Source organism: Stigmatopora argus, chromosome 23, assembly GCF_051989625.1.
Source record: "Stigmatopora argus isolate UIUO_Sarg chromosome 23, RoL_Sarg_1.0, whole genome shotgun sequence".
Classification (NCBI taxonomy): Eukaryota; Metazoa; Chordata; class Actinopteri; order Syngnathiformes; family Syngnathidae; genus Stigmatopora; species Stigmatopora argus.
Genome location: NC_135409.1, coordinates 3092580 through 3120138, shown reverse-complemented (window position 1 = coordinate 3120138; position 27559 = coordinate 3092580). Strand labels below are relative to the sequence as shown.

The 27559-nt window shown below is 46.3% G+C and overlaps 7 protein-coding genes and 1 non-coding gene across 17 annotated transcripts; 5 read left to right on the top strand and 3 right to left on the bottom strand.

The window, feature by feature from the left end:
* Positions 1 to 218: 218 nt before the first annotated feature.
* On the top strand, positions 219 to 3515 carry mcat (malonyl CoA:ACP acyltransferase (mitochondrial)). Its single transcript, XM_077594239.1, has 4 exons — positions 219 to 698; positions 939 to 1026; positions 1089 to 1729; positions 2907 to 3515. Exons 1-3 carry the CDS (start codon positions 327 to 329, stop codon positions 1718 to 1720), a joined length of 1092 nt encoding a protein of 363 aa, XP_077450365.1. The 5' UTR covers positions 219 to 326; the 3' UTR covers positions 1721 to 1729; positions 2907 to 3515.
* LOC144069118 (uncharacterized) lies at positions 1783 to 3694 on the bottom strand. Its single transcript, XM_077594240.1, has 6 exons — positions 3658 to 3694; positions 3550 to 3578; positions 2864 to 3007; positions 2391 to 2483; positions 2280 to 2328; positions 1783 to 2182 (listed from the first exon to the last, which is right to left on the bottom strand). The coding sequence occupies exons 3-6, from the start codon at positions 2968 to 2970 to the stop codon at positions 2093 to 2095; spliced, it is 339 nt and encodes a 112-aa protein (XP_077450366.1). The 5' UTR covers positions 2971 to 3007; positions 3550 to 3578; positions 3658 to 3694; the 3' UTR covers positions 1783 to 2092.
* A 645-nt stretch (positions 3695 to 4339) lies between these two features.
* Positions 4340 to 7753, top strand: ttll1 (tubulin tyrosine ligase-like family, member 1). The gene is made up of 10 exons (XM_077594238.1): positions 4340 to 4678; positions 4769 to 4892; positions 5275 to 5483; positions 5561 to 5741; positions 5937 to 6074; positions 6161 to 6269; positions 6327 to 6470; positions 6555 to 6641; positions 7235 to 7398; positions 7469 to 7753. Exons 1-10 carry the CDS (start codon positions 4642 to 4644, stop codon positions 7590 to 7592), a joined length of 1317 nt encoding a protein of 438 aa, XP_077450364.1. The 5' UTR covers positions 4340 to 4641; the 3' UTR covers positions 7593 to 7753.
* Positions 5793 to 5880, bottom strand: trnay-gua (transfer RNA tyrosine (anticodon GUA)). The gene is given in 2 exon segments: positions 5793 to 5828; positions 5844 to 5880. It is a non-coding gene; the product is annotated as a tRNA-Tyr (tRNA).
* A 376-nt stretch (positions 7754 to 8129) lies between the features above and the next one.
* On the top strand, positions 8130 to 17185 carry pacsin2 (protein kinase C and casein kinase substrate in neurons 2). Of its 4 annotated transcripts, XM_077593515.1 has the most exons (12): positions 8130 to 8299; positions 10791 to 10852; positions 10921 to 11077; positions 12278 to 12513; positions 12573 to 12728; positions 12800 to 12975; positions 13041 to 13161; positions 13281 to 13328; positions 13820 to 13953; positions 14744 to 14902; positions 15661 to 15842; positions 15906 to 17185. In XM_077593515.1, exons 2-12 carry the CDS (start codon positions 10796 to 10798, stop codon positions 16016 to 16018), a joined length of 1539 nt encoding a protein of 512 aa, XP_077449641.1. In that variant the 5' UTR covers positions 8130 to 8299; positions 10791 to 10795; the 3' UTR covers positions 16019 to 17185. The 4 variants fall into 4 exon arrangements, with proteins under 4 accessions (XP_077449641.1, XP_077449642.1, XP_077449643.1 ...); XM_077593516.1 differs by lacking the exon at positions 13281 to 13328; XM_077593517.1 differs by lacking the exon at positions 14744 to 14902.
* Positions 17186 to 17277: 92 nt separating this feature from the next.
* On the top strand, positions 17278 to 20929 carry LOC144068758 (ADP-ribosylation factor GTPase-activating protein 3-like). Its single transcript, XM_077593519.1, has 16 exons — positions 17278 to 17469; positions 17828 to 17946; positions 18023 to 18095; positions 18163 to 18294; positions 18363 to 18443; positions 18523 to 18598; positions 18670 to 18729; positions 18799 to 18845; positions 18911 to 19065; positions 19138 to 19269; positions 19344 to 19475; positions 19584 to 19646; positions 19712 to 19838; positions 19929 to 20016; positions 20092 to 20216; positions 20288 to 20929. Exons 1-16 carry the CDS (start codon positions 17401 to 17403, stop codon positions 20303 to 20305), a joined length of 1497 nt encoding a protein of 498 aa, XP_077449645.1. The 5' UTR covers positions 17278 to 17400; the 3' UTR covers positions 20306 to 20929.
* Positions 20930 to 21014: 85 nt separating this feature from the next.
* Positions 21015 to 24775, top strand: ikbip (IKBKB interacting protein). Of its 7 annotated transcripts, none has more exons than XM_077593528.1 (5): positions 21015 to 21611; positions 21687 to 21804; positions 23513 to 23734; positions 23808 to 24143; positions 24211 to 24775. In XM_077593528.1, exons 1-5 carry the CDS (start codon positions 21427 to 21429, stop codon positions 24310 to 24312), a joined length of 963 nt encoding a protein of 320 aa, XP_077449654.1. In that variant the 5' UTR covers positions 21015 to 21426; the 3' UTR covers positions 24313 to 24775. The 7 variants fall into 7 exon arrangements, with proteins under 7 accessions (XP_077449654.1, XP_077449648.1, XP_077449653.1 ...); XM_077593522.1 differs by lacking the exons at positions 23513 to 23734; positions 23808 to 24143; positions 24211 to 24775 and adding an exon at positions 22201 to 23465 and having other exon boundaries at positions 21015 to 21158; positions 21228 to 21296; positions 21377 to 21611; XM_077593527.1 differs by having other exon boundaries at positions 23808 to 24775.
* Positions 24637 to 27196, bottom strand: ckap4 (cytoskeleton associated protein 4). Its single transcript, XM_077593520.1, has 2 exons — positions 26625 to 27196; positions 24637 to 25980 (listed from the first exon to the last, which is right to left on the bottom strand). Exons 1-2 carry the CDS (start codon positions 27036 to 27038, stop codon positions 24901 to 24903), a joined length of 1494 nt encoding a protein of 497 aa, XP_077449646.1. The 5' UTR covers positions 27039 to 27196; the 3' UTR covers positions 24637 to 24900.
* Positions 27197 to 27559: the final 363 nt, after the last annotated feature.

The following is a 27559-nucleotide window of genomic DNA, read 5'->3' as shown; positions in this document are numbered from 1 at the left end:
CACCCGAACCCTAATCCTAACCCTGACCCACTAACTCACCCCCCCCTAGCTTTAGATAAATATCGCCAAGATAAATATATACAAGAAATAAGAGATGACATCTAAGCACCTTTTCTGTCCTGAAACGGCCACCAATTTAGAGCGTCGCCTTCCTTTGGCTAAGGTCGCGCATAAGCCATCTAGTGTTGTTTTATATTTTATCCACGGAGGTGACAAAATCAAACATGGCAGCCTCCTTGGAGAGTCGTGTCGACCTAAAAACTCAAATGATATCAGAAAAGCCTGTAGGATTTTGTTAATGTTCATTTTCATTGGACATTTTTGCGATGGCAGCGTCACTGGTTGTAGCCTCAATTTATAAGAGAACACTACGGCTTTCCCGGTGTTTTTCCAGGGCGCCGGCAGAGAATGGCTCGGCTCCCTCCCCGGAACCGAGACCACGGAAGGACCCCGGCGACCGCTCCGTGCTTCTCTTCCCCGGGCAGGGTAGCCAGTTCGTGGGCATGGGTCGCGGTCTCTTGCGGTACCCCAACGTGGCGGAGATGTTCGAGGCGGCCCGAAAGGTCCTCGGTTACGACCTGCTGTCATTGTGCCTGAACGGCCCCGAAGAAGAGCTCACGAAGACGGTTCACTGCCAGCCGGCGGTCTTCGTCACCTCGCTGGCGGCCGTCGAGAGACTCAATCACCAAAACCCCAAAGTAAAACCAACATATGACATTACAAAGTTACTACAAACACCTTAATAATGTTGAGAATACAAAAAAATAATAATGTTGGACTTCATTTGGCAAAATAAGTCATGTAATTTGTAATACATTTTTAAAATATAGTCATTTGTTCTTGTTCAAGTGATAACGCTCGTCAAACGTTTTCACAAATTGAATATACAAAAAGCGACAAATAATTGCTTCTGAAAACGTTTGCATCTGTTTTGGCAGGCGATCGAGATGTGCGTCGCTGCCGCCGGCTTCAGCGTGGGCGAGTTCGCCGCTCTGGTCTTTTCCGGCGCCATGAGCTTCCCCGAAGGTAAACGCGGCGCTCCGAAGCCCTCGATCCAGGCAGAACCCAACTCTTGTTTCCCCCTCCAGCTTTGTACGCGGTGAAGGTGCGCGCGGAAGCCATGCAAGCGGCGTCGGAGCTGGCGCCCGGCGGGATGCTGTCGGTGGTGGGCAAATCTCAGGCGCGCTACAAACAAGCCTGCCTGGAAGCTCAGGAGCACTGTCGCTCTTTGGGCGTGGAGGACCCCGTGTGCGCCGTGGCCACGTACCTCTTCCCCGACGGGAGAGTGATCGCGGGACACCGCCAGGCTTTGGACTTCCTGCAGCAAAACGCCCGGCGCCTCCACTTCCTCCGGACCAAAATGCTCCCCGTCGGCGGCGCCTTCCACACCAAGCTCATGAGCGCCGCCGCAGAGCCCCTGGCGGACGTTCTGCGTCAAGTGGAAGTGCGTCGCCCCGAGATAAGCGTCTACTCCAACGTGGACGCCAAGCGCTACATGAGCGACGCTCACGTGCGGCGCCGGCTGACGTCTCAGCTGACGGCACCGGTCAAGTGGGAGCAGACGCTGCACGAAATGTTCGAGCGGGCCCACGGCGAGCGCTTCCCCCGCGCGTATGAGGTCGGGCCCGGGCGCCACCTGGGCGCCACGCTGCAGCGGTGCAACCGCAAAGCCTTCAACGGCTACGTGCACGTGGACGCCGCCGAAGACGACGAAGGGTGAAGCGACAAGGTGGGAATGATTTGGCGCCGTTGACGCAAAATACAGCTCGGAGTGAATAACCATTTGAATTTTGCACTCGAGCCATTTTATTGGTTAAAAAAAGAAAGTCCAGCTCCCTTCACGATGTAAGAAAAGACAGTCCAGCGTCCCAATACTTCTGAAAAACACAGCTAAATGCTACATACTCATTATAAAACCATTAAGAAATAATGTTTCTGCAGGGTGATAGGTAAAGGCTGATAGAAAAAAAATGACTTTTCAGTGTTTTGGTCCAATTGGTATAAAATAACAAGTCAAGTTAAAATAAAACAAAAAAACAAAGTTAGTTTGATTTTGTTTGTTTGTCTTTTAAGCCAAAAGACCTGCTAATGGCTAGTTCCTCCAACCAAGAAGCAAAAAAGCCACCATCAGAAAGGCTCCGCCAGTGAGGTCGCCGCAACTTCCTGCTCCTAAAGCAGACACCTGCGGATGCAAAACACATTTTTGCGTCGCGACAAGAACAAACTGAATTAGAGATCTTGAAAAAAAAAAAAATTAATCAAATTATCATCGTAATTACCCAGAATGCACCCCTCTCTATCCACATAGGACGCCATCGTCGCGAGTCCCTACAGAACAAAAACACTTGATTCTGCATTTAAAACACTTTAAACCTGTGCGCAAACTTTACCTGATCTGTCGGTTCTTGGTTCGAATCCGGTCCAGCTCGTCGCCGACAGAGGCCAGTTGGCGCCCTATGGACCGCGCTCTAAGCCTCGTGCTCCTGCAAGACAAAAACAACAAAATAGTCGTCATCGATACAGACAGAACTTTCCCATCCTGTGGTATATGCACTTTTTGAGATCTAGTTGCCCCACCCAAGATGGCCCCCAGCTACACACACCGCTGTAGGAAACCATGACTAACTATGAATTTAAATGAATTTATCACTAGTAGACGTCAATCTGTTTGTTCATTTGCTGTCAGAACCTCCCATTTCAAATTCATTTAGACTTCTACCATTATAGCAATGATATATAATCAAACGTATCGGTACAGCATCGCTTCAAAAGTATTGGGTCACTTTTAACGATGTGTGTAAACTCCTTCCCAGTCAAAGAGTTAGAAAGAAAGAAAAATCAAATATTAAGACAGGTTAACAACCTGAGGGCGGTGTCTAACAGGTGTCCCGCCATGTCATCACCAGGTCCCGCCTGGGGGGTCAACGAGACGACAACGGCGCGTCTAGGCTCTCGTGTTTGCTCCACCATGATGTCGGCTGCAGTCACACCAAATATGCAAAGTACACTGACGAACGTTCACAAACAGGCTGTGTCAACAGCGAGGACGGCGGCGTTGTTATCGCGCGTCCTGACCAAACAGGCTTGTCGAGAAAGGTGACATCATGCGTTGACGGTTGTAGGTCACCAACACGACTTGATAAAACTTTCCACTTTATTATTTGGATGTTTACTAAAGATTTTTTAACAACTGGAATCAAGAGTAATGCTATCTTTTTTTTAAATACACATGTATTACCCTCACCTGCCTGTTGATGCAAATTGTTCATTTTCATAATTGAACTATTCATGACTCTCAGTCATTCACTAGTTTAAAAAGAGATCAATGTTAGTTTCAATCTTACTACATTGTATTATAACAACCTAAATTTCAAATCTAGGTGTATATTACTCATACTTTGGGTTTATTGTCACAACAAAGACAAACTCACTGCTGATGTGTAAACAAAGGTCATTGTCAAGATCATAGCACTTTGTTTATATTCCATGTATGATTAAAAGTGCTTTAAAATGAATGACATGATCAACTTTTTTTGGGTAAAAACATACCTTCTCAGTAGATTAATATGGACGCCGCCCTGTAAAGAGGAAAAACATACACAATAACATTATGTTTGAAAATGTAAAGAAATAATATGTTTTTATCGATCAACTTACAGCAGCGTCCTTTAATCTGGTTGCTGTCGGGTAACTGCCAGCGAGCTCGCCTGACCACGCCTTTAGTAGCTCATGAGGAGGAACCAAAGGAAAAATAAATAAATAAATTATGGCTCAGGTGCACTACAGGTTAGCAGGCCAATCAAATAAGAATGACTTATTTTCATTTGAACTCAATTTAAAATGCACATTAAACAGTCCCAAAATAAAAATCCATCACACAACATTATACACACCTAATTCCTAATACATATATATACATATACATATATATACACACACATATATATATACATATACATACATATTTACATATATACATATTTACATATATATATGCATATACACACATATATAATCTTTATAGTAGTTTTTAGTGAGAGAAAAAAATGGATTTTTGTTGTTACAATAACCCCCTCTAGCGGAAGACTAGTGAAGTTGTTTAGATAGACCGGAAGTCCAAAGAGTAATCTGCATTTTTTACACCTAATTAAAAAAATTATCTACTAAATGTCATTAACGACAAACTGTTTTTTAAAAAGCTTAAATTGTTTTAAAACACTATTGTTCACATTTGTTTAAGTTAAAAAGATTTACACACGCAGTGTTTGTCATTTCACCCCGGTTGCTAGGCTATACTGTTTAAAAACACCTCACCCACCCAAAGCCCACTGTCGCTTCTCTTGAATACACTCACCGGAAATATACGAAGTCAAAACTTCTAGCGTCGGCTTTTATTATGAAAAGGAATGTATGTCGTCACTCCATCCTCCTGGCGTCACCCGGATCGATAAGTTGCTGCATCCATCCCATGCTAAATCGCTATCATCATGGAGACGCTTCCGTACCTCTAACTCGAGCAAACGAGGGACCGAGAGCTGGGCCGATGTCAGGCTGGTGAGGCTGCACCAGGGACGGCCAGGAGGGAGGACGATGTCCGGGAGGGAGGATGTTGTGTCCTGCTAGCCAGGGAGAGCACCACTGATGACCGGCCCTTTGGTTCTCGTTTGTTTATTCACTGGTAAGACTTTTTTTTAAAATGTCAAATCAATTTGGACCATTCAAATGTTGCAAAATGTTTTTTTTATTATATACATATGTGTGTGTGCAGCTGGTGGCAACATGGCCGGTAAAGTAAAGTGGGTGACAGATATTGAGAAGTCAGTGCTCATCAACAACTTTGAGAAAAGGGACTGGATTCAAGTGACTGAAAATGACGACTGGAATTTTTACTGGTAATTATTCATCATCGTGGTACTAGTTCATCCGCATTATTCACATCACTTGAAATAGGCAAACTATGATACTTGGGCGTGCCCGTGATCATTGATAGCAATTGTTGGATTTAATGAAACAATTGGTCAAGATTGCAAGGCCATAATTTGCTAGCTATACAATGTTAGTTAGTACAAAAGAATAATAGAGGAATGCAGATTTGATTATGGTCGAAATAATATGAGCTAACGCTAGTAATATAGGAAAAAGGTCAAAATAAATAGTATAATGAATCAACATGAACTCACTCCATGCCATTGACAGCGATAGCCCTCCAATACATTTTTAACTAAGACCCTCTCAACAAAATGGCTTGTCGCCACGCCCCCTTCCCAATGCCAGGATGAGCATCCAGACCATTCGCAACGTATTCAGCGTGGACACGGGCTACCGCTTAACCGACGAGCAGATGGTCAACCACTTCCCCAACCATTACGAGCTGACAAGAAAGGACCTGATGATCAAGAACATCAAGCGCTACCGCAAGGAACTGGAGAAGGAAAGTAACCTGCTAGCCGAGAAGGACGACAACGGAAAGTACATCCACCTTGGTAAGAAGTTTACCAACCGACATTGGACGCAGCTGTTTACTCTTGGTTGTTTTTAACGTTTTATTTTTAATTTTTAGATTTTGTGCCCGTGACATTCATGCTCCCGGCAGATTACAATCTGTTTGTGGAGGAGTTCCGCAAGAACCCGTCCAGCACGTGGATCATGAAGCCTTGCGGAAAAGCGCAGGGCAAAGGCATCTTCCTTATCAACAAACTGTCCCAGATCAAAAAGTGGTCGCGGGACAGCCGCACATCAACGTACGTTGGTAAAATCACGCAGAGCTATTTGTCAAACTGTTTTAAAACATGTCCTTTCAGCTGGATTTGAACCTGCAACCTAAGGATGTCCATATTTAGCCACTACAGTCCTCCACTCTACCAACTGAGCTATCAAAGGATTCATCCATTATTAAACTAACTCTGATTACGACCTGGTTTAATGTTTGACTACAGGTTCATGGCGGCCTCTAGTGGCAAGGAGGCTTATGTCATCTCCCTGTACATCGACAATCCCCTTCTGATTGGTGGGAAAAAATTCGACCTGCGCCTCTACGTGCTGGTCACCACTTATCGGCCGCTCAAATGCTACATGTAAGACGGCACTCATCCACTCTATACGCTTGGTTAGCAATCAGGAAAATTATCCGATGGTTCCTGTACGTGATTTTTGTCGGTAGGTACAAGCTGGGCTTCTGTCGGTTCTGTACAGTCAAGTACACGCCAAGCACAAGCGAGCTGGACAACATGTTTGTGCACCTCACCAACGTAGCCATCCAGAAACACGGGGTAAGGCTTGGGAAATCCAATCAGGTCGGGTGTTGATGGTGGACGTTGCCCACACAGGATGACTACAACCATGTCCACGGCGGCAAGTGGACGGTGAGTAATCTGCGGCTTTACCTGGAAAGCACAAGAGGAGACGAGGTGACCAGTCGGTTGTTTGATCAGATCCACTGGATCGTTGTTCAGTCCTTGAAGGCTGTGGCTGTAAGTAGGATGTTTCCCAATTTTGGAAAAGTCTTGTTCATGACTAACATTTTCACAGTGATCTTCTTTGTGCTTTCTTTCCAGCCCGTCATGAACAATGACAAACATTGTTTTGAGTGTTACGGTTATGACATCATCATTGATGACAAACTCAAGCCATGGCTCATTGAGGTAGGTTATTCCATTTTAAAATATTCAAGTTACGATTAGTTTAACGGATTAGTCAAAATGAATCCCACCCCCCCCAAAAAATATCGGAATCACCCTTGTTTCTCTATTCAGCTAATCCTATGTCACTCATGGACGGTTTTCCAAATTCTTTATGTCGGCATTACAGGCTTAAAGAAGTATTTGAATGGTAACGGGTAGTGTAATTTTTTTAAAACTATATTAGACTGTTCATGTAAACAGCCTTCGATAGCTCAGTTGGTAGAGTGGACTGTAGAATCTAATGTCTGAAATCCTTAAGTCGCTGATTCAAATCTGGCTCGAAGGTTTTTTTAAAATTAATTAATTAGCCATTTTCAAAATAATCTAATGTTGTATTACCAGGATTTAATAAGAGAACAAACACACAACGTCTCTGTCAACAAATGTACCTACAATCACTCCAAAAAGTGAGTGCACAAATGAACACATAGGCTGCAAATGTTAGCGTAGACATTCCTTTAGATGCCTTCAGGACATGTCTTTGTTTAAACACATACATTGTGTATTATTCCACACTGGTGTCGCTGGTTTCACTGTATTTGTAATGCGAACAGGTGAACGCGTCACCCTCGTTGACGTCCAGCACGTCCAACGACCGCATCCTCAAGTACAACCTCATCAACGACACCCTCAACATTGTCATGCCCAACGGCGAGATGCCGGATAGCCGCTGGAACAGAAGCCCTCCGCGAGATGCCCTGGGCAACTACGAACTTCTGTGAGTCCGCAACGTGAAGGTCAGTTTGATCGAACGGGATCTAAAAAACGGCACATTTGAATTTGCCCAGGTACGACGAAGAGCAGGCGCAGAGCGACAACGCCGAGCTGCGGAGTCGCTCGGGTCAGTCACTGGGGTCAAAGGGCACCAAAGGCGGCATTTCCGTCCGCCCCGCCGCAGCCACCTGGAAGTGACGTGCTTTTTTTTTTTACCCGGTTGCTCATCGTGGATTCAAAACAAAAGGAATTGCCCTTGTTTGTTTTCTTTTGGATTGTGCCTCATTTTGCCTACTATTGTGGAATGTCACTTTATTTGCTTGATACCAACGCGTCTGCTTTATAAAGTTGGATTTCAACTGCGTTTTGCTTCTTTTAACAAGGTTAAATGAGTGGAATTCTCTATTGTTTAGATGTCGTGGCCCTTAAGCGTGTCGACGCGTGAATAGTTTAGTCAATGATAGGTGTGGTTGTTTACTTAAATAATGAATAATTAGTTTCTTACAAAGTCCTCAAGTATGCTTTTGTTAAGTAAACCAGATTAAGTGTTACCAATACATCGCTAACATTTCAGTTGGATGACAGTTTTGTACTAAAATCTCGTTTTAAAGCGGATGAAACGTAGGGAATGGGTTTACTCGGGAGTCTTTTGAAATAAATATATAGTTTGTAGAGGACGACGAATATAAACCGCGATGAGCGTTGCAACTCGTCTTATTTTGAAATTGACTACTTAACCGGATGTGTTGTAAGAAACTTGACGGCGGTGTCACTCAGGCGCTCCCAGTGGTACTACCGCTTCTCTTCCGAAAAAAAGGGGACCTAACTCTCTTTATGCAGCACAATTGAAGGAATTGATCAACCATTTGGACTTCAATTAATCGGTTAGAACGAACCGGGGAGAGGTAAGACTGATTTGACAGGTTTTTTGGTTCATTTCAACTTTTTTCTTTATAAATGGCGGTGGCTAATTTGCTAACACGGGAGGGAGCGGAACACGGTTTAACAAAAAGTTATTTCACATGACTTAAAATGAGTATTGTCACTAAAGTGAACCACAGAATTTGGGTTAAAAAAAGTTGGTTTATTTCCTGTTAATGTTGGACGACATGTAACCTTGAATTAAAGCGGCGCTATGAAATGTCGATTAAGGGTGATCGATATACAGTGGGAATTCTCATGATTAATTGGATCAAGTTGTGTGTGGTTTTTAAAGGGCGGGGCCGCTTCACCTCCTGCTTCACGTCCTGTCAACAGCCCCCTCCCCTTTCCACTGGACAAAACATTAGGAACACTTACGCCATCACGAAATATGCCAAATTCATTCATTGGCTGCTACAAGCTCCGCCCATTTGACCAAATCACGATCTGATACCTCAGAAATGTATAAACGAAGGAAATACAGAACAAGAACAAAGTTATGCAACATTAAAGCCACATTGGATGGTTATTGGCGGTTATTACGTTGAAATATTTGATTGTCATTAAGAAACTTACGTAAAATGGCTAAATCGTTCAATTGATAAATGTAGCTCTCTCGATTGTGGTTTTCATGACTTTTGTGCTCTTTATGAGGCAATGTTTGCTTAAGTAGAGTAAATATATTGAAAATGTACTGTATCGATCGGCTTATTTGAATTTATTAAGTCCAGTTTGACTCCCAATCTAAATGGATTGTATGCATATTGCCGTCAGTTCAGCCACTGAGTTAATACTTAAAAATGAATAAATAAATTAAAAGACAAACTCTTTTTTTACCCAATTCCAATCCAATCTCCTGCCAGCCCCTCCCTGTTCAAACCCATTGGTCCTTTTATGTGCATGGTGGAAAACGTTGAACGTGGGTGAAACGAATAATATTGTTCGGAGGGCTTAATTCGGGGGGGACTCTCAAATTTAGGGTCATAACCTCACCTCGTCATGGTCACGTACGCTTTTTGGTGTTACTGGGATTTAGCGACATCCCTGTGCGGATCGACTTTCAGCAACAAAAGAAGGAAGTTGGAACAGAGCTTCCTCTTAACTGGGATAGAATTTGTATTTTTTTGTTATGTAACTAGGTTTTTTTGGGGTGACATGTGGCCCTGGTTGCTGTCGTAGTTGTATTTCACACCAACGTGGGAACATGCGCCACATTCCCAGGAGGATCCGCAGGCCGTATTCCGCTGAAATTCCATCAGGCTGAGAACACTTGGCCTCGATTGGCCATCAATGCGTTTGTTTACGTCACGGCTAAGCTCGCTAATCTACCCAGCGCCACCCCGCCAATGTTTGGAGGCCGAGTCAATTAAGCAGCGCTCCGACGACCCCAAAGTTCCCCCTGAAGTTTTCTCACTCTGTCCAATTCCGGACTAGGTGCCGGACTTTGGACCTTGACTGGGTCAACGCTCGTGTAGACACTCGCGGGTCAAGTGGCGTCGGGTTCCTGTTCCCTGATGATAAGGTCAAATGTGGCCGTGAGAATTATGCTTCCTTAAATCTGGCGATACGATTTGTGTCATGATTGAATTCGATCCCAATGAATCCGCTCCTATTTTGATTTTTGTATATCACGTCGGAAGAAAACTAATCCAAATAGACATAAACATACATTGATATTATTTCTGAAACCTAATTCAGCACTAAACTTGTTTTGTTTGAACAACATATGGCCATAATTGCACAATTTTCTCAGTTTTTTCGCACAAATCAGCTTTAGTGGAAAAAAAATTCAAAATATTAAAAAAAAACATCTGAAAGTATGTATAGCACTTAATAATGAAAAGTTATTTTAAAAAAGGGGCTTGGGCATTACTGTTGACTACTGCAAACTAGTGGAGGCAAGTGGATGTGCAGACAACTATTGTTTATTTCCACCTATAAAGATAAATTCTGATGGATTTTGAATCAATATGAGGATCATGCAATGTAATATCGCTGAATGGATTTTGAAAACACCTTCAGCAAGAAAAAAGTCTATATCTACGAGTTGTGTCACAATAACAGCCTCTGTCCAAGCTGGCTTGCGCAGCACGGGTCACTGAGCAGACACCACCGCACACACATCCTCTCCGGAAAGAGCGTTTGCTTCCATTTGCCACGCATGTGTGTCAAATCACAGTTTTGTGTTGCAAAGTTGCTGGAAATTTCTGAAGAAGAGTCTCGCAGCTGCACCCGGGAGGAACGAGTGCGTGTGATGAATAACGAGAGACTTCTTTTTTTCATGGTGGGGGATGGGGGGTGCACTATAGGAGGACACAAGGAGGTGTGGGTGGGTAAACAGGGACTTGTCTGTACTTCCGAGCAAGTGGAAAAGTTCCCACACGCATTTTCAAAAGTCCTGTCCTAACAAGCGCAGTTCCAATGAAAAGAGGTTCGAAAAAAATCTCATTATTTTTTTCTCCATGTTGTTTCCAGCAGCCATGTCTGGCTCCTACGACGACTCCATGATCGACGTCTCTAGCGACAGCTTCTGGGAGGTGAGACGGAACGACCGGGGCTCGGAGACGACCTGGGTGCTTCATTTTCCGGGGTGTTTTGGTGTCAGGTGGGCAACTACAAGCGGACGGTGAAGCGAGTGGATGACGGCAACCGGCTGTGCAACGACTTGATGAGCTGCATCCACGAGCGAGCCCGCATCGAGAAGATGTACGCCCAGCATCTTAGCGAGTGGGGCAAGCGCTGGAGGCAGCTTATAGAAAAAGGTGGGAGGGATAAGATATCCCACTTATGATGCATTGTGATACTTTGTATCCCAGAAGGTTTTTGATATGCCCCCGCAAAAAATCCATACGGAATATTACCAAGAAATCAAATAGCTCTAAGATGATACAGCATTTAAAACTTTATTATACAGTGCAGTCAGTATCTGCAACATGGATCAACAACGTGGCACATATTTACTCACATAGGGCGCACTTAAACGTCTAACATTTTCCCCTAAGTCGATGGGGTGCCCAATCAGTATACACTAAATTCAAGATTCTGTAGTTGTATGACGCTGACAGCTTGACTGTCTGGGCACATTGCTTGCTCACACGCTATATTTATCGAGTAAAAAGGCGGAAGTGACTGATGCGGGTGCGCCTATCATGCTTAAAGCATGACCATATTAGTGGTCGACGATGACGTTTTTGTCTGCTACCAGTGACCGACATCATCCGGATGGGTAAAACGAGATCGGTTTTACAAAAAACGTCCTATAAACGTACAAAAGTTGTTATATGGCATGCACAATTTGAAATGAACAAAAAACGTCTGTTTGTTGTTGTTATTTGTGCACTACGTGGTGAAAGCTTTAAATCTCATTATACTTGTATGATGACAGTAAAAGCATTCAATTCAAAAACGTATAAGTCGAAAGGTATGTCGTAAATCAATGTATCGTTTTAAACTGGTGTCAAAAACGAACAGGTTGCTAGCAAAAGAATAGTGTCTATGTTAAGTGGTTGCCAATTAGTAGATGTCTAATTAATTTTGATCGGAAGGGGGCGAATGAATGTTCATTCACACAGTCAAGCTTGCGTGTTTTTTTTCCCCAGTACTCTGGTTTCCTCCCACATCCCAAAAACATGCAGGGTAGGCTGGTTGATCATGCTAAATTGCCCCAAGGTATGCGTGAGGATAAGCAGTGTGGGAAATGAATGAATTTCCTGACTAATGTATCGATAATTGTGTAATGCCATATTGTAAGATAATCGTTATGGTGAGCCTTGTATTTTAGGATACTAAGAGGTTCTTCTAATCGTATTTTAATCGTATATTTATGTCTAAAATGTCTTTTCCTGTGTCTGTATTCTCACCCTCTTTCTACTGTGACAGTGAAATCTCCCGAATACGGGATGAATAAAGTTATCTAATCGTATTTTAAGGGTCCAGCAGAATTAAAATAACTTTCCCGACAGGCCCCCAGTACGGCATGCTGGAGCGAGCCTGGTCAGCGTTGTGCACGGAGGCGGAGAAGGTGAGCGAGCTCCACCTGGAGGTCAAGGCGGCATTGATGAGCGAAGACTACGAAAAACTGAAGAACTGGCAGCGCGACGCCTTCCACAAGCAGATGATCGGCGGCTTCAAGGAGACCAAAGAGGCCGACGACGGATTCCGCAAGGCGCAGAAGCCCTGGGCCAAGAAGCTCAAGGAGGTACGGACGTGTGGAAGGCGGCGCTATGGCCGATGACTGACATGTCTTGGATTTCCCAGATGGAGACCATGAAGAAAGCGTACCACTCTGCCTGCAAGGAGGAGAAGCTGGCAGCCAGCCGGGAGACCAACAGCAAGCTGGAGAGCAACAACAACCCCGAAGCGCAGAAGAAGCTCCAGGAGAAGGTTGAGAAATGTCAGCAGGAGGGGCAAAAGGTAGGAGCCCTAAACTAAACCATCTCATCATTCTGTATTCCTCAAGAACTTTCTGCCTCCTCTCAAACCAGACCAAGGAACGCTACGAGAAATCCTTGGAGGAGCTGGACAAGCTGACCCCTCAGTACATGGAGAACATGGAGCAGGTGTTTGAGCAATGGCAGCACTTTGAAGACAAGCGCATCCGCTTTTTTAAGGAGCTCCTGCTGGAAGTCAAGCAGCACTTGGACCTCTCCGCTAATCACAGGTCGGGTCGCCACGCGGACTCTGACCACCCGCCCACGAGAATGAAACTCAAACGCTTGTCGTTAGGTTCCAGAACATCTACCACACGCTGGAAGACACCATCTCCGCCACGGACGCGGAGGAGGACCTGAAATGGTTCCGGTCCAACCACGGCCCGGGCATGCCCATGAACTGGCCGCAGTTTGAGGTAATGCGTTGCAGTTAAAAGAATAAATACTCCACGTGGATCTTTTGGGAATGCATTGGCATCCATGATTGAAGTCCGCGTTCCTTAATCCTATTGTGCATGCCTTCCCTCTCCTCCAGAACATGAACTGGTCCCGCGTTCGCTCCTTTAAACGAAGGTCCATTTTAGTGAGTCCTGCATGAAAATAACCCGTCGTCAGTCGGATCCTTTTTCGTTCACCCTCCCACCCTTTAACGCTTTGATCCGTGGGCGAGGAAATGAGTTCACTCGCCATTCGGGAATTACACATCTCGTCGAATGATAAACTGACACGATCCTGGCGATAAGCCTCAAAGACCAGATTCTTAATGGCCTTTGAGTGAACTTAACCAAAACAAAGTCCTTCTCAGACGGTCTCAGTGTTTTTCCGCCACGCATCAAATTCTCCAAATGCACGTAGTAACGTGCAATGCTTAATTTTTGGTGAAGTTTGCCGGCTCAGGGGTATTGCGGAAGGGGTCAGAGACCCCCAGGTTTGATGCTTCTGGTGGTGGACTGTTTCGTCTCGGCAGGTGAAGGCATAAAGGGCACATCATGAGGACAACACCATGCTAGCTTGTTCCTTATCCTGGCTAATATAGTCCACCTTGATATGTTAAGCTGCGTTTCTTTGCCACAGGACTGGTCTGTAGACCTGAACCGGACCCTCAGCAGACGGGGGACGAAGAAGACCCCAGAGGGCGTGACGCTCACGGGCATCAGTCAGACCGGATCTGACCAACCGGTCCAGCCTCCCAAGACAAACAGCATAAGGTACTCGTTGCGTCGCTGCAAACGACCGTTCGCAGCGACATTGTGTGGCCGTCCGTCTCCCTAACGACCGCAAACACTCGGGCTTTATCGCCGCATAGTTGAACACGTGCCAAAGGGGAAATGTGGAACTCTTGCCGTCGCGCTCTATGATAAGACTCTGGAATGTTCGGTTTGAACACCTGAACTAGAAAATGAACTCCGCTAACCCCACGCCGACTCACCAGGCGTACTCGTACATGCAGTTGTCTTGTTTCACAAGAGGAGTTAGGGTATGGAATTTTTACTGAGGCAAGTGTTTGTATTTTTAAGAGTTTTATTGACTGGAATAATCACAATGTTACTTTTCAGTGGAATCTTATTATGGGAAAAATGGCAGGATGCACTCGAGTGCCCAAACACAAACAAAGACGATACTGTCCTCGACTTATTGTCGTTGTATGCTTGGGACGTCAGCTTTTAAAGATTCGTGTTTAATTTGATGAAATGGCTACAGCAAAAAATTGTGTGTGACATATTATATCAGTCCCAAAATGGCAGATTTGTTGATACTTTAGAGCAGATTTGAGAGTAAAAGCTCGCTACGGACACCTGAAAAAAGGGGCACATCTCCAGACATGAATTGCAATTTCTTCCCCTTTTGTGGAACAAAGGTAACATTTTTTTTTACGTTGAGACACCCAATTCATTTGATCTGGGAAGGCTGGCAGTGCTGTCATCCTCATTCAATTGGACTGGACGTCTTTTAGCATTAACAGCCCTTACAGAGTGTACTTGTTTCCCGCTCCATCAGCCTAAGCATGCCTAATAAAGCGCCGCCAACGGGCTTCAACCCGTTTGACGAGGATGACGATGACCAAGATGATGAGGAGCAGGAAGTGCAGGTGGAGGCGGTGGAGGAGACGCCGCCGGCGCGCAACCACATCAGTGGGAAAAAGCAGGAAGTGAAAACGTTGGTGGATCAACATGTGCTTTTCTTGTCTTTTTTTTTGGTTCACTGGACTGTGCTGGCTCCCTTCACCTTTGCAAGTCTCTCTCTAGGTGGCGCTGTGCATGGTGACCCACTGTGTGTTATTCACTCTTAACAGGCCTTGCAGACCGTCGCCGTCCCGCTGTTGCCATTGTTTTGCTGTCAGATTTTGAAAACTACAGAAGCCATTTGGGTTTTCCTTAAATCATAGAAATACAAGTCACTGAATTTTGTGTTTAAAAACAGGTACAATTATTTTCAACTAGAAGCATAGATTTTTTTCCCTGGAAAATCTGGAAAAATCTTGAGAATCAGGTCAAAACATGAGATGATTGGCTTGTAATTCCTCCAAAATATAAGGTATTGAGACCATCAAATGTAAGTTTTATTGGCCTAAAAAGCACCCCACTTTTTTCCCTCACCTGACAACAGATCTGACAGTAAAAAATTCTGCCATGTAGGCTTGTGTACCTGAATCGTTTTCTGGCGTACTTGTGGTGACCGCCCAAAGGTTTAGACTGTCTCCAATCACACCTCCTCTCAGTGATCTGCTTGCGGCTTCATTTCCACGTGCCTTGTTTGTCCTTTTGTTAGCATGGTTGATTATGAAAAAAAAAAAAAACAGCTCAGCGGATACGTAAGGATTCAACGTGATGGCTTTTTGTGTCCTGCGGCTAACATGCTTACGTCTTTTAGTCGTGGTCATTCTCAAAAAATGTACCTTCGTGTGGTGTGTCCAGCGTCAGCAGTAACGAACGGACGCCGGACTGGTCGGACGAGGAAAGCGGCGCCAACCCCTTCTCGGCCAATGGCGACGGCAACCCGTTCGAAGACAAGCCGGCGTCCCCGGTGCTGTCGGTGCTGGTCCGGGCGCTCTACGACTACGAGGGCCAGGAGCAGGATGAGCTCACCTTCAAAGCCGGTATTAAAAAAAGACATTAAATTTAATTTATCCCAACTTGACATGTTCTTTTCTTCCTCCAAGGCGATGAGTTGACCAAATTGGGCGAAGAGGATGACCAGGGCTGGTGCAAAGGACGACTCCAGGACGGCCAAGTCGGTCTCTACCCTGCCAATTATGCGGAGGATATCGTATAATAAGCACACGTGAGTCTATGCAAAGCTGTTGTGTTCGTATGGAGTGATCAAAGAGCAAAAAAAAAAAAAAATTAGAAACGCTTTGGACCCTCAGGTTGGACGAACACTCAAGTTTGGCAGTAAAAGACACTTTTTTTGGCGCTGTTACAAGAATGAATACAATTTGAATACAGTAAACACTGGGCCTGATGAAATGTTACTTGGACTTTAATATTAAAGGGAGGTGTAGTCACATGACAAGAGTGAGGTCCAGTGGGGGGAGGGGGGGGGGGGGGGGGTCTGGGCCGTGGAATTTTGGAGGGGGGGGGTCCCCTTTGGCACCGCACTTGAATGTAAGTTCACTGATTGTATTGTTTTGCTCATTAACTGTCCACAAACTATATGTTCTTCATTCAACTGCTGATCAAATTATACGCTATCCTCCCCATTGTTTTATTCTGGATTGTTTTTCTTTGTTCATTTTCACTTAACACTGAATATTTTCCAGAAGGCTTGAAGCGCCACCTCAGTTACAAAGTGTGGGAGTTTTTGTTTTGAACGCAATACATTATACAGTAAGTAGTGTATGGACTTGTATGTAAATAACATGAATTAAGCTTTGGAATGATAGGAAGTTGATGACTGTTAATTTATGATACCTTCAAGTGCTCTTTGTTCTCCCTCCAATGCTTTGACTGAGAATCAGTTTTTACAAAAATTGAATTTTATGTTATGTTCCTTCTTTGTGATATGATTATTTTTCCCCTTCTGGGGCCGATATGTAACGTTATTCTATAATCTCTTAGTGATTTTGTTAATCAATTATCACAATATCCTTGTTTTACATGTTACATCCTTCATTTGCATTGTGTATCCATGAGCTGACTACTCAGAATTATATATACATAGAAAAAAAACAACCCAGATACTTGCAAATATAGGAAAAAAAGCCTAATTTTCAGGGCACACGCATTGTCATTTGCACATGTAATGTTTGTAAATGTTGTCTCATGCAACATAATTAATGAATTCATCAGTTATGTGTTGACTTGTTTGTATTTTTTTTACTATATTTCCCTGGGTCTTCATTAAGTTAAGAAATTTGCTCATATAAGAATAATAAATATCACTTTCAAAATATTCAAGAAAATATGTTTTCAACTTCAAATAAATGGGGTTTTAACGCTATTTGTGCTTTAATCGAATCTTCCTTAGAAACTATGTTACCCACAAAGCACTGCGACAACAACACAGCCACGCGCTCTTTTCAGCCAATGACGAACGAGCTGGAATCAGGATGTTTTTTTCCCCTCCCGAAATGTACGTGTCACGTCAGATTCTTCATAAACACGCTACTGTTTATTTTCTCTTCCTCGTGTGAGTGCACACGCGTGTAAAGAATCATGACGCACCCCAGCAAACAAGACATTTGTGCCATATTCAAGCGACTTCGCTCAATTCCTACAAATAAGGTGAGATTTTTCCCTCCTCGAGTCGGAACGAGGAAGTTAAGTCGACATATGACACGTCGCACTTGTCGAATCATCAAAGCTAGCTAAAAAGTTAGCAACCGGAGTCTAAATTACAAGACAACCGTCGTGTTGTGTTTTTATTCGGCACATTCCAGGAGAGTTTACACAGCTACAGACCAAGTGGTTAACAAACTGGGTCACTCACAAGTTGACAAGTAGTATTACTGAGTCTTTTTAGTTTTGCTAACTGAACACAATTAGTGCGGCGACTGGCAATTGCTTGGGAGCTAATTTGGACAACAGCTGTTACATCTTAGCTGATTTTGGCCACCCCATGTAAAGTTTGTGTTTTTCTCAGGTTTGTTTTGACTGCTCAGCTAAAAACCCCAGTTGGGCCAGCATCACATATGGCGTGTTTCTATGTATAGACTGTTCTGGGACACACAGGTCTCTCGGGGTACACTTGTCTTTCATCCGGTAAGTCTACAATCCTCTCTGTGTCAATTTAATAAAAGCTAACGCCTTCATTGTGGTCCTTTTTTGCTCATTAAAGGTCTACAGAGCTGGATTTTAACTGGTCTTGGTACCAGCTGAGGTGCATGCAAGTGGGTGGCAACGCAAGTGCGGTGAGCCCACGTTTATACGAGCGGCGTCCAATCCGGCAACGGCGTACTGACTTTGCTTTCTGCCTAGGTGTCATTCTTCAACCGGCACGGTGGCTTGGACGGAGCCGCCAACGTTAAATACAACAGCCGCGCCGCACAACTGTATAGAGATAAGATCAAGACACAAGCTACGCAAGCCACCAAAAGCCATGGCACCGAGGTAACCGTGAATCTGCCAATCATTCCACCTGTAGCCACGGTTTTAATCAACACATTTTGTCTTTACAGCTGTGGTTGGACAGTCAGGGTTCTGCGCCATGTGCATCAGCTGAGGAGAAGCATGTGGATTTCTTCAGTTTCCATACACTGGTAAAGTTCAAGCCATTCGTACATGGCTCAGAACCAAAACAGGATTCAGTATGTCTTTCTGCGTTTGTGCGGTCATCAGGATATTCCAGAAAATATGGCCAAAATGAGCCTCAGCACTGTGGAATCAGCGACTGGGCGGAAAGAAGAGGAAAACGGTACTGGAGCTTCTGTCTTTTGTGTTACTAATAAGAGTCATATGATTTATTCCTCTTTTTTTAATTGCCAGGTAACCCGGAGGATGGCCCTAGCGTGGACATGCTAAGTGCTTCCCCCAAGGCCAATGCAGGTTTTTCCCCTCGCGTTAAATACGCTAAGCCTCACATGCAATTTACTCAATTTTTACACGTTTTTCTAGAACCTTTGTCTCTTCTGAAGAAGAAACCAGGCCCCGCCAAGAAAACGGTACGTTGACGTGTCTTGCTGTCAAACTCTGTGAATTTTGTAGCCCGTGTGTGTTGTGCCAGCAGATGGCTGCCAAAAAAGGTGGTCTGGGGGCTCAGAAAGTGAGCAGTCAGAGCTTCAACGAGCTGGAAAAGAAAGCACAAGCTGCAGACAAGCTCCGGCACAAGGAACAGAATGCGAGCGGCGACATGAAGAGCAAGGCTCAAACTGTCGAGTCCATGTGAGGACGCGCTACCATTTTGCGCCTAAAATGATGCTTGCTCAGCGTTTATAACGAACCTTGTCCTGTCAGTGCGCCGTCCATGCGTCTGGCCTACAAAGACCTGGACGAACAGAGGAAAAAGGATGAGCAGAAGCTGAAGAGTCTGGATGGGAAGAAGCGTGAGCAAGCGGAGAGACTCGGAATGGGACTTGGCGTCAGAAGGTGTGCTAGAACCTGACTGGTCTATCAAATTCACCTCCTCAGCGCTCACTCGTGTGGGATCTGTCGTCCTCTAGTGGAGTGTCTCACTCCATCACATCAGACATGCACACTATCGAGCAAGAGCGCCCCCTGGCGTCTCGAACTAGCAAGGGAACCCGTTTTGTTGAGGATGACGACGATGAAGACGTCGGAAGCTTCAGCAAAGGGTAAGATACGAAGCCTTCAAGTTCTATATTGGACTTCGCAAACCCTCGGTTTTTAGGTTCCGCTCCCGTTACAGCCAAAGTGATTCTTTTAGATTCTTTCTCTTCTAGATGGAATAAGAAACCCGAACCGGACTTCTTCTTGACGTCCGCCATCACCTCACTAGATGAAAGGTGAACAGCTTCGAGCTTGATTTCATTTCTTTGTGACGACTAAAGGCTTCATCGTTTGCCTTCAGGCCCGCCACACGCAGTAAAGTGGAACCAGGACCGCCCTTAGACACCGGAGACGCTCGCAAAAAGTTTGGCGAGGACGTCAAAGCCATCTCGTCCGACATGTACTTTGGAAAACAGGACGGCGGCGAGGTATGAATTTTATACCCTGGGTTACTTGGATGAGCTAAATCGGCGTGGCCGTTGCCGTTGAAAATGACAAAAATGAGCTGTTGTTGACAGTACGATGCCAAAACGCGCCTGGAGAGTCTCGCCGGGAGTTCGGCTATAAGTTCTGCAGACTTGTTCGCCGATCAAAAGAAGCAGACAGGTCAGCGACTTCTAATCGTTTGTTTTCACGTACTGTGAGTTCGAATGAAGACTTCTCGCTTTTATGCCATTGTAGCTAGCTCGTACCGCCTGACCAACGTGCTGCCCAGGGCTCCTGACATGACGCAGCTGAAAATGGGAGTGCGTAACGTCGCCGGGAAATTATCGGTCATGGCAAGTGGCGTGGTCAACACCATCCAGGTTTCCTAACCGCCATCGACAAATACGTTGCATTCTTGAATGTTTTATTTGAAGTTGATGTGTTTTTTTAGGACCACTACAGCTCTTGAAGGAGGAATGAAGTCATTCCAACAGGAATAGAATGACACTTTAGACACGTTAATGACAAAACATCAACAAATGCGTTCTTGTGTATACAATCGCATCATGTTTAGTTTTGTCGGGCCAAAGTTGTGTCGTCGTGTAAATTTTGTTATCCCACTCTGTGTAATGAAGGTTAAACAAGTGTCATTTCCAAGCCCAAAGTGGTCTTTAGAAAAGCGTTTTTGCATCATTTGCTCTTCATGTTGTTCACCTTATTTTTCACTTTGTGACAGCATTGCATTTTTTTCATTGGGGAATGCAGACAGTGACATTGTTTGTTTTTGGCTGATTCAGCCTATTTTATTCAATCATGAGAGCTCAATGTACTGTACAATCTAGTTAGCAGTGTTAATGCTGGGAGTCGAATGTACCAAATATTTGTTTACGTCGTTCCAAAGAAATGGATTATTCTGCTTTACCGTGGAGAGAGTTACTCCTAAGTTGCTTTTTTTGCATTTGGCCAAAACTGGCAGCTTTTGCTTGAATGTACTTTGAAGTTGAAAAGAATGAAACTTTTTACAACATAATGGTAATCACGTTACAATGTTTTGGGAAAAACCTTTGAAATTAAAAAAAACGCTTGCATATTAGCTGAAGCTGTTTCGTCTTTGTTAGTTTGAACCATTTATTTGGAGGGAATAGCCCTTTTTCGTTTACGACGTAAACTTTACGTCAACAGAAGCAAATAGTATTGGCAACCGCCTACGTGGCTTCGTGCGGCCTTCAAGTCGTTTCTTGAGTGTGGGAAATTACAAACTGCAAAGTTTCGACCACTTAAACTCACAATATCTTCAGAATCCAACTATTCATTTCATTCAGGTAATGTAAAATATAATATTTTGAAATACTGCTGAGGAAAAATTGGTATCTGATTATTTGCTTTCAAAACTCTGTTAAAAATGACTGTGTGGCCTTGAACGCATCCTCGAAGCACAACCGGGGTGAAAGGAAATGAAGGTAACTTTCAAGGTGCGAGTTTCAATCTTCTTTAACTACTTTATTTGTATGATATGAGCGTGTCGTCGTGTCGTTTGAAGAAAAACTGGTGAGTCGTTTTGCCCTCGTAGCCGAGTACGTGTTCTTCAAAATGCCCGCTGAAGTGAAGCAGAGAAAGAAAAAGTTAAGTGAAGAAATCACTCCTGGTAGTGCTAACAAACAAGAAAATATAAAAGTGAAACCTGAAAATGTCAGCACGCCTACCAAAACGTCGAGTTTGGACTTCAAATGTATCCTGTGCGCCCTGTCACTTTCCATGTGTGTGTCACTAAGCTGGTAAGTTTAAACCAAGCTTGCATTTAAAAAAAATATCTATATATATATGTTGTAATATTTTAATTTCGATTGCAGGATCGTGCTGCAGCAGAATTCCAGGTTCTCCATAATGGAGGAAAAATTCGCACTCTTGTACGGAAAGACGTCACGTTTGTCCGTTATGGAGGAGCAAGTTGAGAAGGTGTCTAAAAAAGTAAGTTTGGACCTTTGAAACATGACTTTTGTCCTTTTAAAATTATTCAAATTTGCAATTTAACACAGTCTAACTTGATAAATAGAGGCCGTGAGATGAAACGTCGTAAGATCAGGCAAAATTGGCCAAAAGTGGTGAGCCAGACACACTGCAGTGCTGTGATTGGTCAAAGATTTCAGGGGCTTTTAACATTTAGTAAGTCTTCTAGAATAACTAATTTTGTTGTCGTACCATTCAAAGTCTCCATTTTCCATCGACCAATCAGCAGACTACAGTGTTTGTAGCTCCACCCTTTAGTGACCATCCAATGGCACCCCCCCGACAAACAATTTAGCCTATTCCTGGCCTGAGCCCACCCTGTGAAACGGCCCCCCCTGTTTTGTGTTGCGGCTGCAGCTCGCCGCCTCCGAGGATGACTATCGGGCGGCGCTCACCACCGTCTCCGTGGCGAGCGAACTCCAGCGGGACGTTTCCGAACTGCGCGCCGCCATCGAGTCGCTCCGAGCCGAGGGCGGTTCGGCGTCGAGCGACCTGCAAGCGATCAACGCTCGCTTTCTCAACGCGACCGAGACGTGGCAGGAGCGCATGGCCGCCGCCGTCTCCGAGCTCACCGCCCTCAAGGCCGAGTCCGGGGAAGCCCGCGGCGAGGCTGCGGAGCGGGTCAACGAGGTCGAGCGGCGGGCCCGGCAGCTCGGTGAGAAATTGGAGGAGCTGGAGGACAGCACCAGGAGGAACGTACGAGCCATGGTGCACGCTGAGGAGGAAGACACAAAGCGGGCGCAGGCACAGCTTGACTGGAACACGGGTCAGATCCAAAAAATGGATGAGAATGTCAACAGGCTGGCACGCCAGGAGGAGGAGCTGGACGCCCTGCTGCGGGAGTACCTGCCAAGGGTAAAGGAGTGTGAGGAGCAACTCCCCCTGGTGGAGGAGGCCCTGCGCTCTGTGGTCAAGCTGGGAGCCGAGCTAAGTGGAACAGAGAGGCGCTTGGAAGACGTGACGCTGCAGGTCTTCTCCGCTGAGGACAACATGTTGAAGACACTCAACCAGATTGTCTCCATGCGCAAAGAAATGGACACCCTGAAGGCACGCGGCAGCATCCTGAAAATGAAGAGCGAACTGGAAGTGGTGCGCGAAGCCGTGCATGAACTCACCATGGTGCTCAGGGGTGGGCAGGAAGATGAGGAAGAGGAGCCCGATGAAGAGTGGGAAGAGCCTCAGAATGATGCCATAGTGATTTCATACTAACATGTACATTTATGTATTTTTGATGTTTTAAGTTAAAATGTCCATCTGTCATTAATTGACGTGTGCGCTGGGCTGGCCGCCAGCTAAAAATGTTAGATTCTTTTTAACCAATATATTTCACCAATGAATACAAAAAACTACATTGCTGACTGTTTATTTCATTAACCATAGTGGAAATGTAACAATTGTGACAGGGTATTCCGCTTTGGGGAGAATTTCTGGGTTACGGTTGAAACAGTGCGACCTAGAGGACTTGTTTGTAAATTGCATTTTTTTCAGGGTTACGGTAGAAACAGTGCTACCTAGAGGACATGTTTGTAAATTGCATTTTTTTTAGCAATTGTTATTGACCAGTTCTTAACGGAAAAATAGTGAAGTTGCACTAAAAACGTTGTTTGGGTTCAATAAGGTCACATTTCAAACCTTGATTTTTTCTTCTTCTGCTTGTTGGACGCTCTAGTGCGAGAGTGTGCACCTGACGCTGGACCAACTAGGCGCTCGTCAAGATGTTGCGCGGGCCAACTTGAACATTCTCCAGCAGGACGTGGGCCGACTGAAGGAGTGGGCGTCCGACTTGAGTGCCGAGCGCTCCGAGCTGCGGGCCAACGTGGAAAAGCTCAGTGGCGCCGTCAACCAGATCGAGGCCCGCGCCTCGACCGTCGCTCGGGATTTTGCGAACAAAGTGAGACACTTTCCACTTTTCACGTAATTTTATATATCGTTTGACCGCACGCTTTTCCGCACGATCCCCATAGGTGGCGTCCGTGAGAACCGATCTACGGCGCACCGACGGCCTGCGCTCGGAGCTGGAGACCCTCCTGGCGCAGGTGTCGGAATTGGAGGAGCGGGCGTCCCGGGCCGAGCGAACCACAGCGGGTCGCATCGGCGACGTGCTAGCCGGCAGCATCGAACGTGTGGCCGAGGTCCGGGCTGCGTCCGAGCGCAACGTGCGGTCCCTGGAACGGCTAGGGCGGCGTCTCACCGAGCTGGACGCCGCCGACCGCGGCGCCTCGGAGCGGCTGCGGGAGCTGGAGAGCGGCCGAGCCCGCCTGGTCCGCACGGTCAGCTTCGCCTCGGAACTCAAACCCAAAGTAAGCGCCGTCAAGAAGGACTTCAGGGCGATGGAGCCGCGCCTGGATGACCTCACGTTCCGAATAGGGAGCTTGGCTGAGGAACTGGGGAAGAGAGAGGTGGACATTGGCCAGCTCCGACACGCCCTGGACCAACTCGCGTCTGCGGAAACGGACGCAAGTGTCGTAAGTGAACAGGAACCGGTTTTAGCGGAAGGTCTTTGATCGTAAGTGACTCCACAACAATCTACATTGAATGAGTTTTTTTTAAGCTACATTTTAATCTAACATTTCAGGAACTGTAGCGATTATTTACATTTTCTGGATCGTTGAGTTTATGGTTTCATCTTTTTAGATCTTGTCACAATTCCAGAAATCACCGTTTTGTAACTACGCTGGTGTTTTTAAAACTCTGTCTCATCATCGTAAATTATAACTTTTAGCTCCTGTCACTGGCGATTCCTAAAAGTCAAAGGTCATTGTTCATTGGTAAGAAAATGTGACACATGGGAGGTCAACTAGAGTGTTTTTATTGTGGAATTTTAAAAAAAAAAGGAGTAAACCACGGAGTGCCCAATGAGAGCTTGTTGCTTTTGACTTAAAAAAATAACCATTGTTGGTGCAGGCAAGAAGTTAAAAAAATGTTTAACTAACAGTGCATAATGAGTGTTGATTTCACAGCTCAGCAGTCCATTCCGACCATCTTTTCTTGCTTGCCCATCCCTGAATTTCAAGTCAGTGACGGAGAACCAAAGTGTTTTGTTGTTTGTTTTTGATTCTATTCTTCTTCTTCTTCTTGCGTCTGGCCGACGGGCCCCTCGGACAATTCCGCCAGCGTGCGGGCGGTCTCGTCTAGGGCCGCCCGCACGGAGTCGATCGCTTGCCGCTGCTCCTCCAGCTGGGTGGCATGCTCTTCAGCCGTCGCGGCCACCATCCTCTCCAGCTCCGCCAGCCGCCCCGCCGCCAGGGAGTCGGTGGCGGTCAGCGAGTCCTGCACCCCCTCCACAGCCTCCACGCTGGCCCGCAGCGCCGCCAGGTTTTCGCTCAGCGCCACCACCTCCTTACCGGGGACGGCGGCGCTTTCACTGGCGTCCAGCTGGGAGAGGAGCGACTCCACCTTGGCATTGACGGAATCCGAGCTCTCCTCCGAGGCTCTGATGCGGGCTTCCGCCTCGCCGAGCTGGCTTTTCACGGCGCGGACCTCATCGGTGGCACGCTCCAAGCTGCTTTCCAGCACGCCGGTTCGGTCCCCGAGGGCTTGGACTTGCGCCTCGGAGCCGGACACGGACAGCTTGAGGTTTCCCACCGTGTCTTGCACCAGCGACCGGACGGATTCCACTTCCTGGGAGATGGACTCCACTTCCTGGCTGCGCGTTTGAAGCTCCTCCCTCACCTTTTGGATCTGCTCCCTGACGGACGCGGCCACCGAGTCGGCGCCCTGTTTCGCCTCCTTGATCTCGGCGACCACGTCCACGATGGCGGCCAGCTCCTGCTTGACAGCGGCGGGGTCTTCGATCCCGCCCAGCCGGGCTTCCAGATCGGCCAACTGGTCGCGCGCCTCGCCCTGCGCCTCGGTGAACTCGGCCACGCTGGCGCGCACCGAGCGGCTCACCTCCTCCAGACGCTGCTCCACCGTCGTCTCCAGGGAGGAGAAGTCGCGCTCGCGGGCCTCCTTGACTTCACCCATGCCCTCGGAGAGCTCCCGGAGGAGGTCTTTCTGCAGCTTTTGAAGGGTCTCCTCCACCCGTCTAGTCTCCTCGCCGCCCCGTGAGATCCTGGCCATGGCGCCCGCCACCTCTGTGCGGGTTGCACGCAATGAAGACTCCAGATTGGCCACTGCATCCTTCAGAGATGCCACCTGGAATTGGAGGGGAAGCAAAAAGAAAGGAAATGGGTTCAGCCTCAGGGTAATGTGGGACTAAGAGAAGGTCTTAGGACCAGCCCTTGCAGGAAACTGACCATGGTACTGGTTCTCCCAGAACTACTAGGATTCCAATCTGATAGCAGAAAAAAGTTCCAACGGCTTGCTCTGCTCCGACTTCGGACTAAACTGTGAAATGAATGGAAGCTACAGTGCTACCATAATGTTTTAAAACTTTCCGTTTGAGATTCACGAAGTTCCTGGAAGTCAACATTCCTGCCAAATTTGCTGCATGATAAATGCAGGTGCAAATCTAAACCAGGTGAACCAGGCAAAGGAACCCCGTTCATGGAGTAGTTAAAATGATTGAAGTTCTACTACAATCGGGAAGGTAAGAATGTCCCTATAAGTAATCCTTAGAAGAAACCGAAATTGGAAATGTTTGTTGATGGACCTGCCTTTCACGTCGTCTGTCATCAGCGACCCCCTGGGGGTCGCCCAACCCCCACAAGTCCCACCCCCGACCCGTAGCCGAAAGTACACCAAGTACAGCAAATGTCCCGTCGTCACCTCGACCGCAATTCCCCAAAACAACGATCATTGTTTTCGCCATTTAATCGACTCGAGTCACGTCAACGAACCTGTTGAACGACACTTTCCACTTTGCCGCCCAGTTCGTCGCTGATTTGTGCGCTTTGTGCGTGTTTTGCGCTCGTCTGGCGGATCTCCTCGACCACCTTCTGCAAGTGGAAGGCGGCCAGGCCGGCGCCTCCGATCATGGCCGCGTAGAAGAGCACGGAGCATACGGTGCCCATGCAGCTTTTTCCGCTCTTGTTGTTGCTTTTGCTGCCGCCCCCGCCGCCGGTGGTGGCGGCGGCGGTGTGGGTTTGGTTCTTCTTCCCGGAACTACGTGCCTGCCCGTGGGCTGCCGCGGAGCCGCTCACCCCGTTGCTTTTCTGGGGCTTCTTTTCTTCTTTCTGCACAGGCGCAGGGGCAGCGGCGGCGGCGGGGGCCTTCTCGCCAGCGTGACTCTTTTGTCGGTTCTTTGCCGTCATGATCGCTGGAACTGGGCTGTGTGAAAGAGCGAATGGAGTCGGGTTGCAGCTTTTTGCACTCGTGGATAGATGGAGGGGAAGTTTTTTTTCTTTTTTTTTCCTCTCCCACTCCGAGTTTCAGCAGCGTATCACGGAGCGAGTCGTGTCTTACTGTGACATTTGGGACGTCCCATGTTGGGCAAAAGCACGCACAAATTGTGAGGAAAAGTTTGGAGAAATGAACGAGAAAGGTTTAATATTTGATTTTTGAATGATCATAGGTGGGATTATGGATTTTGGTGTCGTATTCGAGGTGAAAAATAAAATTTTGGTCTGGGGGCGTGGTTTGGGAGGAAAAGAACTGCCCCTCATACGTGGCAATTGGCGTGCCACATCCAATGCCAGCTCCAAAGTTTTTTTTGGAACCCCAGTGTGCTTATTTTTACAAATGATGGCTGAATTAGATTGTAGATGTTCTGTTTTGGAGAGTTTAGGGTTGGCATTTGGGGATAATCTCTGTAGAATAGTCTTGCATAATACAT

What these genes read in the sequence shown, in the direction of transcription:
- mcat (XM_077594239.1), top strand. Translation starts at nt 327, where the DNA reads ATGGCAGCGTCACTGGTTGTAGCCTCAATTTATAAGAGAACACTACGG. An exon ending in TCAATCACCAAAACCCCAAA is followed by an intron (nt 699 to 938) that starts GTAAAACCAACA and finishes CTGTTTTGGCAG; the next exon opens with GCGATCGAGATGTGCGTCGC. An exon ending in CGCCATGAGCTTCCCCGAAG is followed by an intron (nt 1,027 to 1,088) that starts GTAAACGCGGCG and finishes TTCCCCCTCCAG; the next exon opens with CTTTGTACGCGGTGAAGGTG.
- LOC144068758 (XM_077593519.1), top strand. Translation starts at nt 17,401, where the DNA reads ATGACGCACCCCAGCAAACAAGACATTTGTGCCATATTCAAGCGACTT. An exon ending in TCTTCAGTTTCCATACACTG is followed by an intron (nt 18,444 to 18,522) that starts GTAAAGTTCAAG and finishes TGCGGTCATCAG; the next exon opens with GATATTCCAGAAAATATGGC. An exon ending in GCGGAAAGAAGAGGAAAACG is followed by an intron (nt 18,599 to 18,669) that starts GTACTGGAGCTT and finishes TTTAATTGCCAG; the next exon opens with GTAACCCGGAGGATGGCCCT.
- ikbip (XM_077593526.1), top strand. Translation starts at nt 21,427, where the DNA reads ATGCCCGCTGAAGTGAAGCAGAGAAAGAAAAAGTTAAGTGAAGAAATC. An exon ending in ATGTGTGTGTCACTAAGCTG is followed by an intron (nt 21,612 to 21,686) that starts GTAAGTTTAAAC and finishes TTTCGATTGCAG; the next exon opens with GATCGTGCTGCAGCAGAATT. An exon ending in TTGAGAAGGTGTCTAAAAAA is followed by an intron (nt 21,805 to 22,200) that starts GTAAGTTTGGAC and finishes TTGCGGCTGCAG; the next exon opens with CTCGCCGCCTCCGAGGATGA.
- ckap4 (XM_077593520.1), bottom strand. Translation starts at nt 27,038, where the DNA reads ATGACGGCAAAGAACCGACAAAAGAGTCACGCTGGCGAGAAGGCCCCC. An exon ending in TGGAAAGTGTCGTTCAACAG is followed by an intron (nt 25,981 to 26,624) that starts GTTCGTTGACGT and finishes CTCCAATTCCAG; the next exon opens with GTGGCATCTCTGAAGGATGC.
- LOC144069118 (XM_077594240.1), bottom strand. Translation starts at nt 2,970, where the DNA reads ATGGTGGAGCAAACACGAGAGCCTAGACGCGCCGTTGTCGTCTCGTTG. An exon ending in CTGTTAGACACCGCCCTCAG is followed by an intron (nt 2,484 to 2,863) that starts GTTGTTAACCTG and finishes TTTGTCTTGCAG; the next exon opens with GAGCACGAGGCTTAGAGCGC. An exon ending in ACCAAGAACCGACAGATCAG is followed by an intron (nt 2,329 to 2,390) that starts GTAAAGTTTGCG and finishes TTTGTTCTGTAG; the next exon opens with GGACTCGCGACGATGGCGTC.
- pacsin2 (XM_077593515.1), top strand. Translation starts at nt 10,796, where the DNA reads ATGTCTGGCTCCTACGACGACTCCATGATCGACGTCTCTAGCGACAGC. An exon ending in CTAGCGACAGCTTCTGGGAG is followed by an intron (nt 10,853 to 10,920) that starts GTGAGACGGAAC and finishes TTTTGGTGTCAG; the next exon opens with GTGGGCAACTACAAGCGGAC. An exon ending in GACCTCTCCGCTAATCACAG is followed by an intron (nt 12,976 to 13,040) that starts GTCGGGTCGCCA and finishes GCTTGTCGTTAG; the next exon opens with GTTCCAGAACATCTACCACA.
- ttll1 (XM_077594238.1), top strand. Translation starts at nt 4,642, where the DNA reads ATGACCGGCCCTTTGGTTCTCGTTTGTTTATTCACTG. An exon ending in GACGACTGGAATTTTTACTG is followed by an intron (nt 4,893 to 5,274) that starts GTAATTATTCAT and finishes TCCCAATGCCAG; the next exon opens with GATGAGCATCCAGACCATTC. An exon ending in CGGGACAGCCGCACATCAAC is followed by an intron (nt 5,742 to 5,936) that starts GTACGTTGGTAA and finishes GTTTGACTACAG; the next exon opens with GTTCATGGCGGCCTCTAGTG.